Below are 16,610 nucleotides of genomic sequence, written 5' to 3'. Positions count from 1 at the left end.
CCCTTGGAGTTTGGTCACGGTTGGCTTTGTTCATGGGATAAGCGTGGGATTTGTTGATAAATACTGAACGGTAATGAAGGGGATATGAGAAGTTAAGTTGTTTTGTTAACGGAGAGGAGCTGGGGTTGTGTTTAGAGATGGAATAAGGATGGGTTGAGGCTTTGAGATCCGTGCAATTAGATGATATACTTTGAGATATAAGAAACAAATACTTAAAGAGATTTTATTAAAATCGGATCATGTGGAAAAAGAGTTGGGTGACTGAATCAGAGGGTCTTGATTTGCGGGGTGCATATGATTTGGATTCAGGGATCATCCCAAATAAGTTTGACCTGACCTGCATTCATTAGGCTCAATCATTAAATAATTAAATCAATTCGAATTACCTCTGATAATTATTAAAATGCAATGATGATGGTAACACATATTTTATGGTTAAATTTACGAAATATGTGAATTAAAATAATGATAAGTGCTGTGAATAAAAGGTTAATTTATGCATTATTTAGCACTTATCACCAATCCATTCCTAAGATGATGTCAAAATCTTGCATGTCTAGCTGTAATAAGTCTGCCTCTAACTCTCTTTCTCCTAACTGAATTATGCAATTCTTGAAGATAATGTCAGCAATTATTATTTTCTGTAGGGGTGTGGCAACATATAATGGCTCCACTAATTTTTCAGGTATGAAGTGTAAAAAGCTAGAGAATTTGGTAGATACAAAAGAATGTGTAGAGCCAGAATCACATAATATAGATGCGTCAACTATGTTGATGGGAATCGTACCTGTCACCACACTATCGCTTGCACTGACATCCTGCTGAGTCAATGCAAAGAACCGAGCAGTCCCCTTCTGCTTCTGATCCCCTGATCCAGTAGGCCTAGGGTCATTCTTCTTCTGCTGACAATCACGTGCAATATGCCCAATCTGACCACAGTTAAAGCAGGCTCCCATCTTTTAAAGGCAAAGTCCACCATGTAGCTTGCCACAGAAATTGCAGGGCCCGAATTTGTTCTTTTTGTTTGCATTTTCCCCGAAATTTCTTGGCCTCGCACTCTGATCCCTAGTTTCCCTGGACCTCTTTAGATCACTTCTTTCTTTCTCTGACCTCTTCAGATCTGCTTCTACTTTCAATGCTCTCTCCAGGACATCTCCATAACTGATAAAGATCAGAACTGACAATTGGGATCGAATCTCATCCCTCAAGCCCTGCTCGAATCTATTAGCCTTGCTCTCTTCAACCTCCATAAACTGGGGACAGAACCGGCCCAGTTCATTGAACTTATTAGCATATTCAAGCACGGTCATATTATCTTTCTGTCTCAAAGATAAGAATTCATTTTCCTTAGTCCTTCTGACCGACTTAGGAAAATATTGTTCATAGAACATTTTTTTGAATTCATCCCAAGTCGGCATATTATCATCATTTCCAATTGCAGCTTTCATGGCTGTCCACCAAAACTTTGCATTTCCTCTCAGCATGGGAATAGCCAACCTAACCTTGACATCTTCAGGAAACTGCAGAGCATCATACATCTCTTCTATTCCCTGAATCCATGTCTCAGCAGCCAACGGATCGGCTCCACCGTCAAACATAGGAGGATTCAGTCTCCGGAACCGTTCATAATAGGAGTCCATAAACTGTGCAGGTCGGACAGCGGCCTACACCTGCTGTTGCATCTGTTGTTGCATGAATTGTTGCATCTACTGTTGCTGTTGAAGGAGCTGAGCCATCACTTGGCATACCCCAGCAAGATCCGTCGGGTGGTTACAGCATTTGGATCTTTTATAATTAGCCAGAACTTCATTCTCGCTATCACTCATCGTCACCTATCAAAATATAGTATTAATCATTATCCATTTCATCACATTATATATATATATATATTATTTATTATTTAAAATATCATTATTGTTCTTACTGTGACTCCAATTATGTGAAAGCTGACTTAGCTACCCATTCCCATGATTAATTTTAAAGTTTTTAAATCATGGTTAAACTTATTGCTTTAATACTACTAAATGTCACATCCCGAATTCGGATCGTGACACGGCCGTGCTATTGCAAAATTAAACATATAATAACACGCAGCCACTTTAAAACTTCAAATCAATTATGAACAATTATATTCTTAAATGTCATCAAATGTTTCATCAGTAAAAGATATTACAAAGCATCTAAAAATGGCAAAATTTAATATTTTATTTTCTTTTCTCCATAACCCAGAAGCATGTCGCGCTCCTTGTTTCTAGCATCTCCTATTCTTCTATAAGAATATAAATAAATTGGTGTGAGCTATAAAGCTCAGTAAGTAAACAAGCATAATCTTATCGGATCAAGCATAGTGTTCGGTATGCTAATGTACTATTTGAAGAAAAAACAGTTGTAATAAAGAAAGCATTTTCCATAATCAAACCAGTCATAAAACTATGCATGTCCATTCATGCAACTTCATAAATACGATTATGCATCATAAAACTTTTACCATTATTCCATACTTTGAAATCCATACTCTTAGATGGTAGTGTAGCTATGGCCGCTCTTAATCTCACGGTAAGACCTTTACCACTGCAGGGTCATCTTTCAGTTACTATTACCCACTAGCGGGGGTTGTAAAGCCAAGTTACTTTTACCCACTGGCTGGGGTCATATGCCTAGTTACTGTTACCCACTGGCAGGGGTCATACATAGCAATCTGAGAGTTCTTTAAAATATATCATGCTTTTCATAAATCTTTTCTCATAGATACTTTGGAAAGTGAATAATGGCATCATGCTGAATAAAATTTATGATTATGCTGAAAACTTTATTTTTTTTTGCTTTCCATGCATCTTTCAACATCATCATAATCATGTGTAAATAATATAATAATCACGATGGATGCTATTTATCCAAAATCATGCAATCATTTGCTAACACATGCTTGATCCTAATTTTGTGAAAACATAAATAATCATATACAATTTCATAATCAAATAGTCACAAGTATTTGATAAAACATAAGATTATATCATGAGTACTTATATTTTTCTCAATTCATATACACAATTCCAATTGCATAAATAATACTTTTTCATCATATAAAACATGATACACGATCCATAATAAGATTAAGACAGGTTACTTACCTTAGTTTGCCCACCAACCTTCAATTTGAGTGCCAATTCTTCAATTACCTAACAACATCATCAACTTACTTATTAATTGCACGTTCAACTTTATTTAATTATAATCTTTCTTAATTACCCAGTTTACAATCCATCTATAGGACTCAATTTCATTCTTAGGTCTCTAACCTGGTTCAATTTCTGAAGATCCTCATATTGGGTCTGACCTAATGTCTGATTTTGGTCTAAACAATTTCTGGTTCAGGTATGACCCAAGTTTCTGATTCAGGTCTGGGTCAATTGCATATTAGTTCAGATCTGACCCAATTACTAATTCAAGCCTAGGTTAATTATATACTGGTCCAGTAAATTCTAGGTTTAAGATTATTAGGCTTGGACCAGAGCCTAGCTCGGCTTCGGGTTTCTAAAGCCAAATTTATTTGAGGCCCATTTCGGAATCGGGCCCAATTCGGCCCACAACAACCTTTATTTTATTTTTCCTTCTCTTTTCCTTCTTTTCTTTTTTCTTTCTTCTCCTCCCTTCCCGAACCTTCTTTTCCTCCTTTCTTCTCTCCGTCCCGATCTCCTCCTCCTCTTCTCCTCTTCCCCCATTAAGCTAGGAGACTCGATGGAGCGCTCGAGAGGAGGCCGACCCGAAGCCGACGGCGCTGCGGCCAACCGGCAATGCCTGCGGTGGCCGCGGTCGCACCTGCAGCAGCCGCGGCCCGCCTGGCCGCTCTCCTCACGGCCATCTATCGAGGAGCGGCAGAACCGGCCGAAGCCAGTGGTGCCAGCATAGCGTGCGGCCGACGCCTGCGGTCGGCCCGACGGTGTCCACGGTGTCTCGAGCTGAGGTGTTTATGGCCAAAACAGGAAAATCCCCCTTCGGCTCGTCTGCTCCGACCACCTTCACCCGAGATCAAACCGGTTCCACCCATGGGAACCGGATTTGCACGAGCTGAGGACCCTCCCCATGAATCGAGAGGTAGGTTTGCATCTTTGGATTTTTAAATCTAGGGTTTTAATGGGAGGGGAAGCCACCATTGGGTGAAGGAGGAAGATCCTCGATCAATGTCGGATCACAGCCGATCATTGGTTAGACCTTTCCCCTCCCTCCTCTTCATCTTCTTCCTACCCTTCTTCCTCTGTTAATCATCTCCTAGCTAGATTAGATCTAAGCTAATAGCATGTAAATCATGAATGGAGGAAAGGGTTAAGGGTTTACCTAGCTCCGAGGAGCTGTGAGGCGTTCCGACGAGCTACTGTGTCTGCTCCGGCGGTGCAGTGCGATGACGAGCTGGAGATCCTTCCTCCTTCGGCGCCGCTGCTCCCAATCTGGCTCCTTGCACAGAAGGAAGAAGGGTGAGGAAGGTAGAAGGGTGGTCGATGGAGTCCTCTGTGACTCCACGGGCTTTTATAGCCCTCCATCCAGCTCGAAGGGGTGGGAATCGCGACTGTTAGGCGGTTAAAACCGCCTCAACAGCTGCCGATCTCCATCGCCTTTCCTTCCCAAAACTCTCCAGATGGACCGCCGACTTTGGTTCGAGCCGATCCATCTAGTCTAGGGTTACAGATCTATGCTTGTATGGCCTAACCCTCCATAGAAAATCTTGTCTCAGGAGGCCAATAAGGGCCTCACTCACCACCTCCAACGAGATCTCAAAGGAAGAGTGAAAATGGATACAGATAATATCCATCCAATCTATTTTTATATTTGAATATATCAGCTACAGATAGAAATTTAAGTGTTTGACTAATATCTATATTTGTATCCATATCTGTTAAAGAAAAATGAATATAAATATGGATAGACAACTACTCGGTCAGTACCCGAATATCTAATTCTATTTGTACTCGGTCATAATTTTTTTTAAAAATAAATATTTATATTAATATGCTATTAAGTTGGTTTATTATTCACTGGTATCTTTGATTTTGTAGTTCAATTATTCGACTTATGTCCATATCACGATTTATTTTTTTGGTATCCGATTTTGTATTCATATTCGTTTACAATAAATATGGATATAAATTTTTACATGTGGCTAACATTATTAGAGTATTATTATTATTTTTTATTATTTTTTATTATGTTATTATTATAATAATAATTGAAATATTTATTATTTAATATTAAATAACTCAAAAATATATGTTTGAAGGATCCAAATCAGTAGAATACTTTCAGCTTTCCACGCTACATCCCCACTGGTTAGGGCCAGTCCAATACTTTAGATGACTGAAGTGGTCGCCCAAGGACTCCGCGCAAAAGAAGTCCATAGCAGATGAGGCCTAAAAAAATAAAAAAATATAAATAAATTAAAAAATTTCCTTAGTGAGTCTGCTTTAAATTGGCCCATTGGATGGAAGGCTTCAAAATAGTATGGAAAAAGGCCCGTTCCATGAGTTCGCCGTAGACCCCAATGGCCGCTACTGCCCCTGGTCCCACCAGTGCCGTACTTAATTTGGCTTTTTAATGCCAACCGTCCTGCCCGTTTGTGTGCCTACGGGATAGCTGGCCTCATTGATGGTAGCACTGTGAGTCGCAGTTCGGAGAAAAAATCGAACATTAAATAGACGAAATGGCAGCCCGTCCTATTCTGGAATTATGTTGAAATGATTTGTTCTATCTATGGGCGATTCCTCCAACTGCCTCACCCCCAAGATTAAAGCCGATGTTGACCAAAAAAAAAGAAGAGATTAAAGCCGATGGGACAAGTCTCCCAATGAAGAACAGTTGCATGGGAGTTGCAACTTCTTCACTAGATCAAGGAAGCTTTACGTTCTGAAACTCTCTGTAAGCACCAAGAAGTAAGCTCTCTCTCTCTCTCTCTCTCTCTCTCTCTGTGCACTGTTTTTGGAGCTCTTGATGGTTATATTGATGGACGTTATGTGTTTCTTTAGGATGAGCAATGTTTCGGTGTTTTTATTTATAAAAAAATGGGTTTGTTAGTCCTTCCTTTAATGGAGCAAAGTTCTTAACTTTGTTTTGTATACAAAAGATTAAATGTTTCTTGTAGTTTTTTTCACCAAGTGAATGATGAGTTGGGAGCTCCAGTGGTATAAGGTTGATTCAGCGGTCTGAATTTTTTTTTCAAATTATCTTAGCAGCATTTTTCTACATGTAAGAATCATGACAGGCGTCTTAAGTCATATCTCCTAAACAAAAAGCCGTCTTTTACTTAATTAGGTAATAAATAAAGAAAATTGTGGCGCAAAAAGGACAAAAGGCAGAATTTTCAAGCTGGTTTGGGGTTCATTCACTGTTGATTTATTCCATTGTTCCTTGCTATCAGTAATGTTACAGTGAGTCTCATGGCTATTGCTCATTCACTTTCCTGGCCTTTTGTGTGGAGGACATGGTTCATGGTTGTTTATGGAGTTTAAAAAAAAAAATTGTCATCTTTTAGTCCATTTGCTTTCAAAAATCTTTATAGAGTTTTCTGGTGTGCACATAGGTGAGGTAGAGAATGGCGGAGAATCATACTGTTCAAGTGGAGAGTGGAAGGCCTGGCAAAGATGGGATGCCATCCGTCGGTCCAGTATACCGAAGTAAATTGGCCAAGAATGGGTTTCCACCACTCGACCCTGGCATGGCCACCTCATGGGATGTGTTTAGGTAACGAGAAAAGCATCATACTTAATGGTTGTTGTTCTTGTAATATTTTACAAACATGCAAGCATCATCTTTATTGGCAAAAAGTACTGAATCCATCTTTGTCTTCGTTTATCTTAAATAATCTAAATTAGCCGAGCAGTCTTTTCATGTGCTTTAACATTATGTTCTATATGATCTTCTGTTTTATAGGGTGTTGGATTTATGGTCACAGTTGTTCAGTCATGAATTTTCTCTTTTATATTCTTAGGTGGCAGGATTTTTCTTCCCCTTGTAGGAATGTTTTGAATGAACAATAAGTGTACGAGTATATCACAGTTTCAGCGTTACCTAATTCTAAAGATGTTATAAATAGAATGTATATCCGGCCAGTATGTGTTCTGCAGTATTGATATGACTTCAATTTGAGCAGGTTTTGAGACACAATCTCATACTTCTAGTTCGACAGGAAATACACCACAATAAGTTAATTAATTGTTTTCAGGAAATTGAAACTTGTATAGATTCTTGATGTATTAAGCTCTTATTACTGCAGAGTTGCAGCAGAGAAATATCCTGGAAATAGGATGCTCGGATGGCGTGAGTTTACCAGTGGAAAGGTCTGGATATGATTGTCATGCTGTAGATTAAATCATTTTCCTCTAAATTTTGATTCTTTATGGGGTCAAGTGAAGCTGTATGCGTTCGACATCTAGCAGGCAGGGCGTTATCTATGGAAAACTTATAAGCAGATCTATGAAGAAGTACTGCATGTTGGTTCTGCTTTGCGGCAACTGGGGGCTGAACCTGTAAATATGTTACTGATGTTATCCTTTCACTTAAGAATGTTTCAACTCAATTGGTAGCTATTTCTCCTTCAAGTTTTTTATGTAAATATTTATGGTGGAATCTGATCGTTGATAGGGCTCACGGATAGGAATCTATGGAGCAAACTGCCCGCAATGGATGGTGGCCATGGAGGTTTGTGTAAATCTCTGTTCGAGTTATTCTTCTTTTTCAAATCAGAACTTATTCTTCTTCGGTTTTTTAGCTAATACATACTTCAAATCTTTTTTTTTTTTCTTTTTTTTTTCTGCATGCCTTAACCACTTGATAGATTGGACATTGTGCAGGCTTGCAACGGATACAGCTTAATTTGTGTCCCACTCTATGATACTCTAGGTAGGTTGATCAAGATGCTTTGTGTTAAGCTTAAGATTATAACTTGAGAAGATGTTATTTATGTTGTAATTAATCCATTTTTACATTGATGGATGTTCCGCTTTTGTTGCTGCAAAGAAAGAAAAAAAGCATCCAGTTTTCCATAGCATTCTGTTTAAATATTCAACATATTCTATCATAATGCCTCTCAGCCTTTTTATGGCAACAGGGTCAGGGGCTATCAATTACATAATAGAGCATGCTGAAGTTGATGTTGTTTTTGTCCAAGATAAGAACATGAAAGAAGTGAGCATCTAGTACTTTCTTTCCAATATTCTGGTTCCTTTGGCATTGAGCATTATTTTTCGACCATATGGCATGTTCTGTTCTTGAACTCTAAACCAACTCTCGTTTTGCAGATTCTATCTGCCGATTGCAAATCTGCTCAGCGACTGAAATGTGAGAATTAAAATTTCTGAATAGTGATATTGTGTACTCCAGTAACCCAGTTGTTTAAACGTCTTTGGCTGACATCTTGCTGACTTCTATCTGATCACAGCGATTGTTTCATTTGCTTCAACAACAAGGGAACAGATTGATGCTGCCACTAACTCTGGAGTGAAAGTGCATTCCTGGAATGAATTCCTCCAGATGGTTAGTCTCTTGAGATTTTGTCTACACATATTAACTATATCTAGCAATCAAGAAATCATCTTGGTGGCCCTTCTTACTACCAAAACTGAGAGAAAGTTACTGTAAAGCTTCCTAACATCTGCTCGATCATCTTCATCGAAGAAAATTTACATCAAACCAACAATCTTCATCAAAATAATTTCAACGCTCGGATCCCATGACCACTCATAGAGGTTCCCTCACATATTCTGCTTGACTGTCTTCATCATAAAATTCATACTAGACCAGTCATCTCCATCGTGCATTATTTCGTAACACTTAATGCTCGGCCCATAGCAGTTCTTGTAACTTAATATTCCAAGTGTTAATACTTTACCATCCTCTCTCAAAAGTATGTTAATCACCTTCTTTCTCTTATGCACAAGTTTCTTTTTTTGGTTTTTGATTTGAGCATAATAGCGCTTATAAGGGAATGCTTGGCTCATAGAGGTTCTTGTGACTCAATATTCTGTGTGTTAATAATTGACCATCCTATTTCAATAGTATGTCAGTTACCCTGTTTCTCTGATGCGCAAGTTTCTTGTTTTGTTTTTTTGATTTGAGCTCAATAATGTTTACCAGGGAAAAGAATATCCATCAGACCCTTTGCCTCCACAACCTCTTGATATATGCACGATAATGTACACAAGTGGTACCAGTGGAAATCCCAAGGGTGTAATCTTGACTCATGAAAGCCATGCAACATTCGTAAAAGGGGTTGACCTCTACATGGAACAATTTGATGACAAGGTAAATGTCCTGGCTTTCTTCTTTTGAAACTGAATATGTTTGATTCTGTGCTGTGAATCACATGAAATCATCTAATGTACAGTAGTTTTTGCATTGTTCATTATGGTTTGCTTTCTCTCAAAAGTATATATGGTTTACTATATAATTGTGAGATTTACATTTGATGTGATTGTTAGATGACAGTGGACGACGTATATCTATCTTTCCTTCCACTTGCTCACATTCTTGACCGCGTGATTGAAGAATATTTTTTCCACAAGGGGGCCTCTGTGGGATACTTTCAAGGGGTATGGCAATTTTCTTTGGTTACTAGTTTTGTTAGTCCTTTTCCCCTTAGTTGCTTCTTGTTTTAAAATCAAATTCTTCTAATAGAGCCTATATTTCTATTGAAAATCTTGCTAATGTTTTTGAATTATATAAGAATATTCTTGCTTTGAGAGATGATCTCATGGAACTGAAGCCAACATTCTTTGCTGGCGTCCCTCGAGTTTTTGAAAGAATACATGAAGGTACTGAAATATTATCCTATAAGTTGGCTGTAACTGTCCATTTCTGTCTTTCACAATATTGATTTCAATTTTTTTTAACTTAGTTGAATAATTGGGCTTTAGGTGTATTGAAGGCAGTAGCAGAACTCAGACCTCTGAGAAGGATGATTTTTAATATTCTGTACAACCAGTATGTTGGTCTATCACTTCTAAATTTTTATTGGAATATTTAAAAAGCAATCTGTTTATTCTTTGTCACATGTCAGCAAATTATCATGGATGAGAGCAGGATATTCACATAAGACAGCTTCCCCATTGGCAGATATGTTGGCATTTCATAAGGTCTTGCTTTCTCCACTTCTATAATTAAAAAAATAAAATGTATAAAAAAACTCTGTCGTACTTGTATGAAAGTATATCTCCTTTAAAAAAAATGGGGGCGGGTAACAATCCATCTTGAAAGCTGATTCTTTAAGATGTTTGCTTGTGAAGATCCTTGCTATTGATTGTTTTAGCGCATCTGATTTATTGTGTTGTCTATTTAGGTCAAAGCCAGGCTTGGAGGTCGAATTCGCCTTATAATATCTGGAGGTGCTCCACTAAGTAATGAAATTGAGGAATTCTTGAGAGTCACTAGCTGTGCTTATTGTGTTCAAGGCTATGGTAAAGTATAAAAGGCATCTTTCAGAATTCTTCTGTGAGACCAAATTAACTAAATATTCATTGAATTTATCACTGTTCACTATGGTTGAATTTATATTGTTTTCCTCTCTAATATTGAAAGATATTTAAGTTATGATAGCAAAGGCTCGTGAGAAGATTATGAATTCTGTTTTGTCTTGTTCGATGCTTGGTATTTATCTCAGAATGATGATTCTCAGCTAGAACAGAAGAAATAATTTAAATGAGTTAAGCCTTGGAATCACCCCATGGTACACTGGTTATGAGAAATCTGGAGTTAATTGCAAGCTAGATAAATTTTGTAAAATATGTCTAGAAGCATGAGGGACATTTCTTTCCCTTCCTTTCCCTCCTCCTCCTCTATTTGATTTAAGCGGCTCTCAAGAAAGTACGAGTATTACCATACCTTTTACCAATTCAACGAACATAAACACTCCTCAGCTTAACCTTTAGAAAAAAAAAGGAAAGAAAAAATTGGTTATCTTCCTATTTCTCCATTAGTATTAAGAAGCAAATTCTTTAGACAAAGATTAATGATGACGCATATTTCAGCTGTTTCAACGTCCAAAGAGAAAAATAAAGCAAGTACAATAGGGAAGATTATTTTGCACTGGAATGTCAAATAGCTTCTTTGTGTGGAGAGATGATAAAATCTAGACTTCTAGTTGTTTAACATTGCCTCAAAGGAGAACAGAAGTCTTCTTGGTTTTCTGCTATATTTCTTCACTTTTGTTCAAAATGACACCACCCTACGGTGGCAGAAGGCACTGTGCAAATTTGAGTATGAATAGATTCTGTATGCTGATTTTTTTTGAGATATTAATTATGCATGCTGATCTTGTTTAATAAGAGATAACAGAAAGATATCTTCGCTGATCATAATGAAACTTTCATGCCCTGGGAGAAATAACATCCATGATGCTTTTTTAACTTTTAAGCTTATTTCCGGGAACATTAGGCCAGTTTAAACTGCTCACATATTGTGCGTTATATGAGACGAAGATGAATGCTCCATTTCAAAAGATAACTATCATCAACAAACTTTCTGGAGGGCTACCTGGGTTGATGGGGGAGAGTTCCAAGAGTGCTGTCATTTTGGTGTCAAGAGGCACTGTTAGACTGGTGAAATGTCTTCATTCATTGATTTCCTAGATAGGAGAATTATTTTATTAACTTTTTAGAGTTTAGAGAATCATTTTATTATCATTCTAACCAAGATCGTCTCGGTACCGGACTCCATACCGATGCCACACTAGCGCAGTGTCGGTACGGTATGGTACGGAGTTTTTTTTTTGACGTACGGAGTGTCCGTACGCCATCTGTACCGGATATCGGTACCGAACTGGTACGGTACGGTAAATTCCGTACTGTCCGATTCGAGCCGGTACGGTATACCATGATTCTAACATTTTCAAAGTTTCATGAATTGGTAATTAGAAGGGCGTATCACAACGTGTCTGAACAGTGATAATTCATCTTTGCTCCTTCCAGCCCATTGTGATTGCTGCTTCAATTCCTAAGTGGTTCCAATAATGGCTCATTACTTCAATTAAATGTTGCTTCAGATCTGTAGGATTACCAAAATGGGTATCATTTTTCATCCAGCTGTGATCTCAAGCCTTCTGAAATTAGGCAGTAAAGTTGCAATGCTCAAACTTGATAAATATTATTCATCGAGAAATTTGATTTCTCTATAAATGACAAGAATGATTTAATCCTAGATGCTGCAGAGGCTTTCCCTTTTCTCCCTTTTCAGCAAAAAAAAAAAAAAGTATAAAATTAGGAGCACGGAACCATCTAATATTAATTTACTTACATTCCTTCAGGGATGACAGAGACATGTGGTCTAAGCTCAATTGGATTTCCTGATGATCTTTCTTTGGTCGGAACCGTTGGTGTTGCCTCCACATACTCTGAGTTGCGCCTAGAAGAAGTACCTGAGATGGGTTATGATCCGCTAGCTGTTCCTTCGCGTGGTGAAATATGCATTAGAGGGAAGACTGTCTTTGCAGGATACTACAAAAATCATGAGTTGACAAAAGAAGTGATGATAGATGGCTGGTTTCATACAGGTGAACTATGTTACTTCATACAAGACATTAAAAAGAAATGCAAATGTTTGAACTTGTGCTGATACTTTTAGGTGATATTGGAGAGATGAGCCCTGATGGAGTTTTAAAGATTATAGACAGAAAGAAAAACATTTTCAAGCTCTCTCAGGGGGAATATGTTGCAGTTGAATACTTGGAGAAAGTATACAGTTTCACTCCTATTGTCGAAGATGTAAGTCTTTTTCTCCTGTTTTCATTATACTTGGAGGGGTTTTTCTCAGGCTCGTTCTGTATAAATGCGGTTCCCTGTTCAGATTTGGGTCTACGGGGACAGCTTCCAATCAATGCTGGTAGCAGTAGTCGCACCGCATGAAGATAATACCAGAAGGTGGGCAGAGTTAAATGGCCGCAAGGGTTCCTTCACTGAGCTGTGCGCGCTTGAGGAACTAAAGAAGTATATTCTCCAGCAGCTGAGGGCAGTTGCTGAAAAGAATAAGGTAAGCTACTTTCTTCTAATAAAAGTCATTCTTTAGTTAGCAACTGCATGCGATTACTCTGCTTCTTCCCGTGAAAATTCAACAATCTCGGTCTTCTATTTTTGCAAAGTATTAGGATTGATGTTTTCTTTCAATTTATGATTGATTGTAGTCTAGTTGGTTAGGATACTGGGCTCTTATCCAAGAGACCCAGGAATGCTGGCAATGGAATTCTTTTGTGGCTCAACTTAGTGTTTCACCAAGTGTTTGGTACAAACTACAAAGTACTGTGTACCAAGTGTTCTTGCATCATTTCTTAGGAAACAACTGGTGGCAATCTTGACCATTATTTTCAAAAAAAGAGAAGGAAATATTGTCCTCTAAATTTGAATATGCCACTTTCATTTAAGTCATCATATTTGAAGATTGACCAACTTTATTTGATGTACTTTTAGCCTTTGTTTGAAATGCTCTCAAAATGATTGATGAAACCATCTACAAAGATAGCTGATGATCCGTTCCATACTTTTCCATAGAAATGGTTGTGTTTACCTGTGAAAATTTGCAAATTTTCAAATTAGACTAACAGCATCTGCAATTTTTTCTGCCATTCTTAGCTCAGCGGTGTTTTTTGCCCTTTTTAATCTTATCAATTACAAAGTAGAGAAATGTAGAACTTTAATGAATGAAATCAATCTCAGTCTAACCCATATCACTTCAAAATAACACTACAAACTTGGACATTCTCTACTCCTCTGAAACAACTTGGTGAATTAGAGTTTTTAGACCTATAATGTACAATGATTACTTAGAGCTCGTTTGGTTCGCGGGAAAAGAAGAGGGGAAAGTGTGGTCAACGGGAAAGTATAGAGATGCCTCTTGTTTGGTTGGAGTTTTTAAAGGAGAGAGACGAAAAAATTGTATTCTCATGGGAATATGATTCTCATATTTCATGGAAAAGTCTTTTCCATAAGAAACATGGGAAAGTTACTTCCTGTATCGAAACATTTTTATTTTTTTCCAAAAAGGCCCTTCAGCTACCTTATTTGATCTAAAGTATTCAAGACCTAATTTTTTATTAAGAAGATAATAGGAATTACACATAACTTTTTCAGGAAAATGAACGGTCAACCAAACATAAGCCCTCTAAAAATCTGTCATTTTTCCATGGTCAACCACACACACTCCCACCCACCCACCCAAGCAAACAAAAAGAAAAAGCACAGCTGCTGTTATTAATTAAGCTAATTTGTTATGGGCTTTCAATTTTTGACTACAGGAAAAGAGTACGCCTCTCTGATATTTTTCATAGTTGATCCTAAAATTAAAAAAAAAAGATGAGGAAATCAGACTATAGTTTGATTTAGGTGTTCTTTTTAAGTTTTATGGATGAGAATATGTTTCATGTAATGAACTCGACGCATTACCTGTTTACAAGCAGCTGAGAGGCTTTGAGTATATTAAAGGGATTGTGGTGGATCCTCTACCCTTCGACATTGAAAGAGATCTGGTGACTCCTACAATGAAGAAGAAAAGAGGCCAGCTGCTCAAATACTATCAGGTAAACAAGATAGAGCAAACAAATGGCAACTTCCATTTTTCGCTCTGCTTGAATGACTACAAGGCCTATCTTATGTAGATGAAACATGTGTGTACTACTTTTTCTTTCTCATTTCTTGCGACCGTCGATCCCTCATTTTGTGATTTATGCTTTTCATTTGCAGTCGGACATTGAGAAGCTTTACAGAACTCTAACAGAAGGGAGGAAATAAGGCTTGGTATGTGTTCGTGCAACCTATAGTCGTCATATATCAGTTGAATGGCAAAAAGAGTGCACTTAATTAGATCATCTGATATCCAGTAGAAGGTCTAGAGAGGATAATAATGCATTTGGCTTTCCTACTTTATAAGGAGAATTGTTATCCAAATAACTGTCTTCATGTGTTAAAATAACATTATAAATATGACTTACATCTATTTCAGTACCAAACTTAGCTTCATAAAAATCATTATTAAGGGAAAAAGAAGGGGAGCAACCTACGCATGCTCATCAAATAAAGCGTTATCAGAATACCATGAATGAAGTCTCTCCTTTTAGATCAGACTGTAGTTGTACAGAGCGGGGAACAACACTGAAAGAGAGAAACAGGTAGAACATGAAAAAACTATTCTGAAGAATGATGGAAGCTGGAATGGATTTGGGTAAATAACTGCAGTTGAGAAGATGCAATTGTTGAGGTTTCAACTACCACAATTGTTGAGGTTTAAAGGCTTGTTTAAGGTTAGTTCATACAGGAAAACTTCCTCTTCTGGCTTGCACTGGTCCACCGCTCTAGCTTTTCCCAGCTACCATCGTCCATTCGTCCTTGTTCAGTGCGCTTTGCCGGCTAACCTCTACTGCTCGAGATTTGCTTCCTCATACTCTCATTTTGCCGCTTCTCTATCTTCTTCTTCCTCCTCCTGCTTCCTTAGCTTGGTTTTATCGCTGGCTCAGCTTCCTCTTCTCCAGCCATGCAACTTCGTTCTACCCCTTCCCATGCCCAGCTTTGCTGATCTACAACCTTCAACACTGGTTCTTGTTTAGGGAACCTTAGCCTATCCCCAGTGTATCCTAATACCTACCAATACCTGTCCACCATTTTGCCGATCTGGAGCTCCTCCATATCGTAAAATATAAACATATCATCAAATAGTTTATAGTTCTACTACCTTTCAAAACCATTGCACTACTCTTTGATAGGACCAACAATCGTTAAAAATTTGTTGGTTGGCAACACCAGCCAAACTGTGGCAGAAAAATTGCTTCTAGTGGATAAAATTCTTCTCGACCGGAGACATTGAGTTTGAGATCTTTTATTCACATAAAGTGTAGGATTGCTTGCCGGTCTTCCACATTGCAACCTCTTGCCAAAGACTTTCTCTCTCTTTGGTTATATCATGCATCAAAAGCTCAAACACTGCTGCGCCTGTGTAGAACAACGTGAAATCCTTAGCCTATCACAAACTTCAAGTAAGAGGCTTTTCTTTTTGGTCCCATCACGTAACAAAAGCTCCAACAATTCTGCACCTCGTAGAATCTTTAGCCTATCACAAAACTTTAGGTAGGAGGGTTTTCAACTTAAATTTTTAAGTCCGTGACCTTGGTTACTGCAACACTTTGCAACTGTGACAGATCGTGGATCAAGTTATGCCAGTAGCAACAGCGGTAAAGCGAAGAAAAATGCCTAAGGAATTACCTGAAATTGCTGGCAGATCAGAAACTTCCCATCAGTATATTCTCATCTCAAAAGTTCATCGCTCTCAGTGATACATTAGCAAATAATCTGCCATCTATATTCCTATAGTCTTCATGCTTACCCAAAATATTGTGAGGCCCAATAGTCTCTCATTGAAAAGACTCGTTTCAGAGCTTGGGCATATGAGTCGGGTGTCTTCAAATCCTGCAGACGCGTTCTGGCAGGGAAGCCCCGTGTTTCCCCCTCATGTGGCTCCCACGTGAGCACTGGGTGCCACATGTGCCCCGCACAGACGCCTTTAGAGCCTGGTTATATGAGGCCAGTGTCTCCTAATTCAATATCTGACAGGGGAGCCCCATGTTCTCCCCTCATATGGCCCCCACGTGGGCA

The 16,610-nt window shown here is 38.3% G+C and overlaps 2 protein-coding genes across 6 annotated transcripts; one reads left to right on the top strand and one right to left on the bottom strand.

Moving 5' to 3' along the window:
* Positions 1–959: 959 nt before the first annotated feature.
* LOC103717603 lies at positions 960–1,640 on the bottom strand. Its single transcript, XM_008806059.2, has one exon. It carries the CDS (start codon positions 1,638–1,640, stop codon positions 960–962), a length of 681 nt encoding a protein of 226 aa, XP_008804281.2.
* A 3,994-nt stretch (positions 1,641–5,634) lies between these two features.
* Positions 5,635–14,974, top strand: LOC103701019 (long chain acyl-CoA synthetase 1). 5 transcript variants are annotated; one of them, XM_039124383.1, is made up of 21 exons: positions 5,640–5,921; positions 6,569–6,729; positions 7,262–7,325; positions 7,425–7,514; positions 7,630–7,686; positions 7,839–7,887; positions 8,096–8,172; positions 8,286–8,325; positions 8,426–8,520; positions 9,121–9,288; positions 9,465–9,575; positions 9,710–9,797; positions 9,900–9,966; positions 10,043–10,118; positions 10,322–10,439; positions 12,284–12,529; positions 12,601–12,740; positions 12,823–13,005; positions 14,426–14,545; positions 14,709–14,794; positions 14,830–14,974. In XM_039124383.1, exons 2-20 carry the CDS (start codon positions 6,581–6,583, stop codon positions 14,754–14,756), a joined length of 1,986 nt encoding a protein of 661 aa, XP_038980311.1. In that variant the 5' UTR covers positions 5,640–5,921; positions 6,569–6,580; the 3' UTR covers positions 14,757–14,794; positions 14,830–14,974. The 5 variants fall into 5 exon arrangements, with proteins under 5 accessions (XP_038980313.1, XP_038980311.1, XP_038980310.1 ...); XM_039124385.1 differs by having other exon boundaries at positions 5,635–5,921; positions 12,613–12,740; positions 14,709–14,974; XM_039124382.1 differs by having other exon boundaries at positions 14,709–14,974.
* The last annotated feature ends 1,636 nt before the right edge of the window (positions 14,975–16,610 follow it).

Source organism: Phoenix dactylifera, chromosome 3 (assembly GCF_009389715.1).
Source record: "Phoenix dactylifera cultivar Barhee BC4 chromosome 3, palm_55x_up_171113_PBpolish2nd_filt_p, whole genome shotgun sequence".
Lineage (NCBI taxonomy): Eukaryota > Viridiplantae > Streptophyta > Magnoliopsida > Arecales > Arecaceae > Phoenix > Phoenix dactylifera.
The sequence above is the reverse complement of the archived record's forward strand: the minus strand, read 5'-3'. Positions and strand labels throughout refer to the sequence as shown.

Bases quoted from the DNA above. Each gene is read 5' to 3' on its own strand.
- LOC103717603 (XM_008806059.2), bottom strand. From the start codon at position 1,640: ATGGACTCCTATTATGAACGGTTCCGGAGACTGAATCCTCCTATGTTT.
- LOC103701019 (XM_039124383.1), top strand. From the start codon at position 6,581: ATGGCGGAGAATCATACTGTTCAAGTGGAGAGTGGAAGGCCTGGCAAA. The intron at 7,326-7,424 runs GTCTGGATATGA...GACATCTAGCAG, and splicing joins GTGAGTTTACCAGTGGAAAG to GCAGGGCGTTATCTATGGAA. The intron at 10,119-10,321 runs GTCTTGCTTTCT...TTGTCTATTTAG, and splicing joins ATATGTTGGCATTTCATAAG to GTCAAAGCCAGGCTTGGAGG.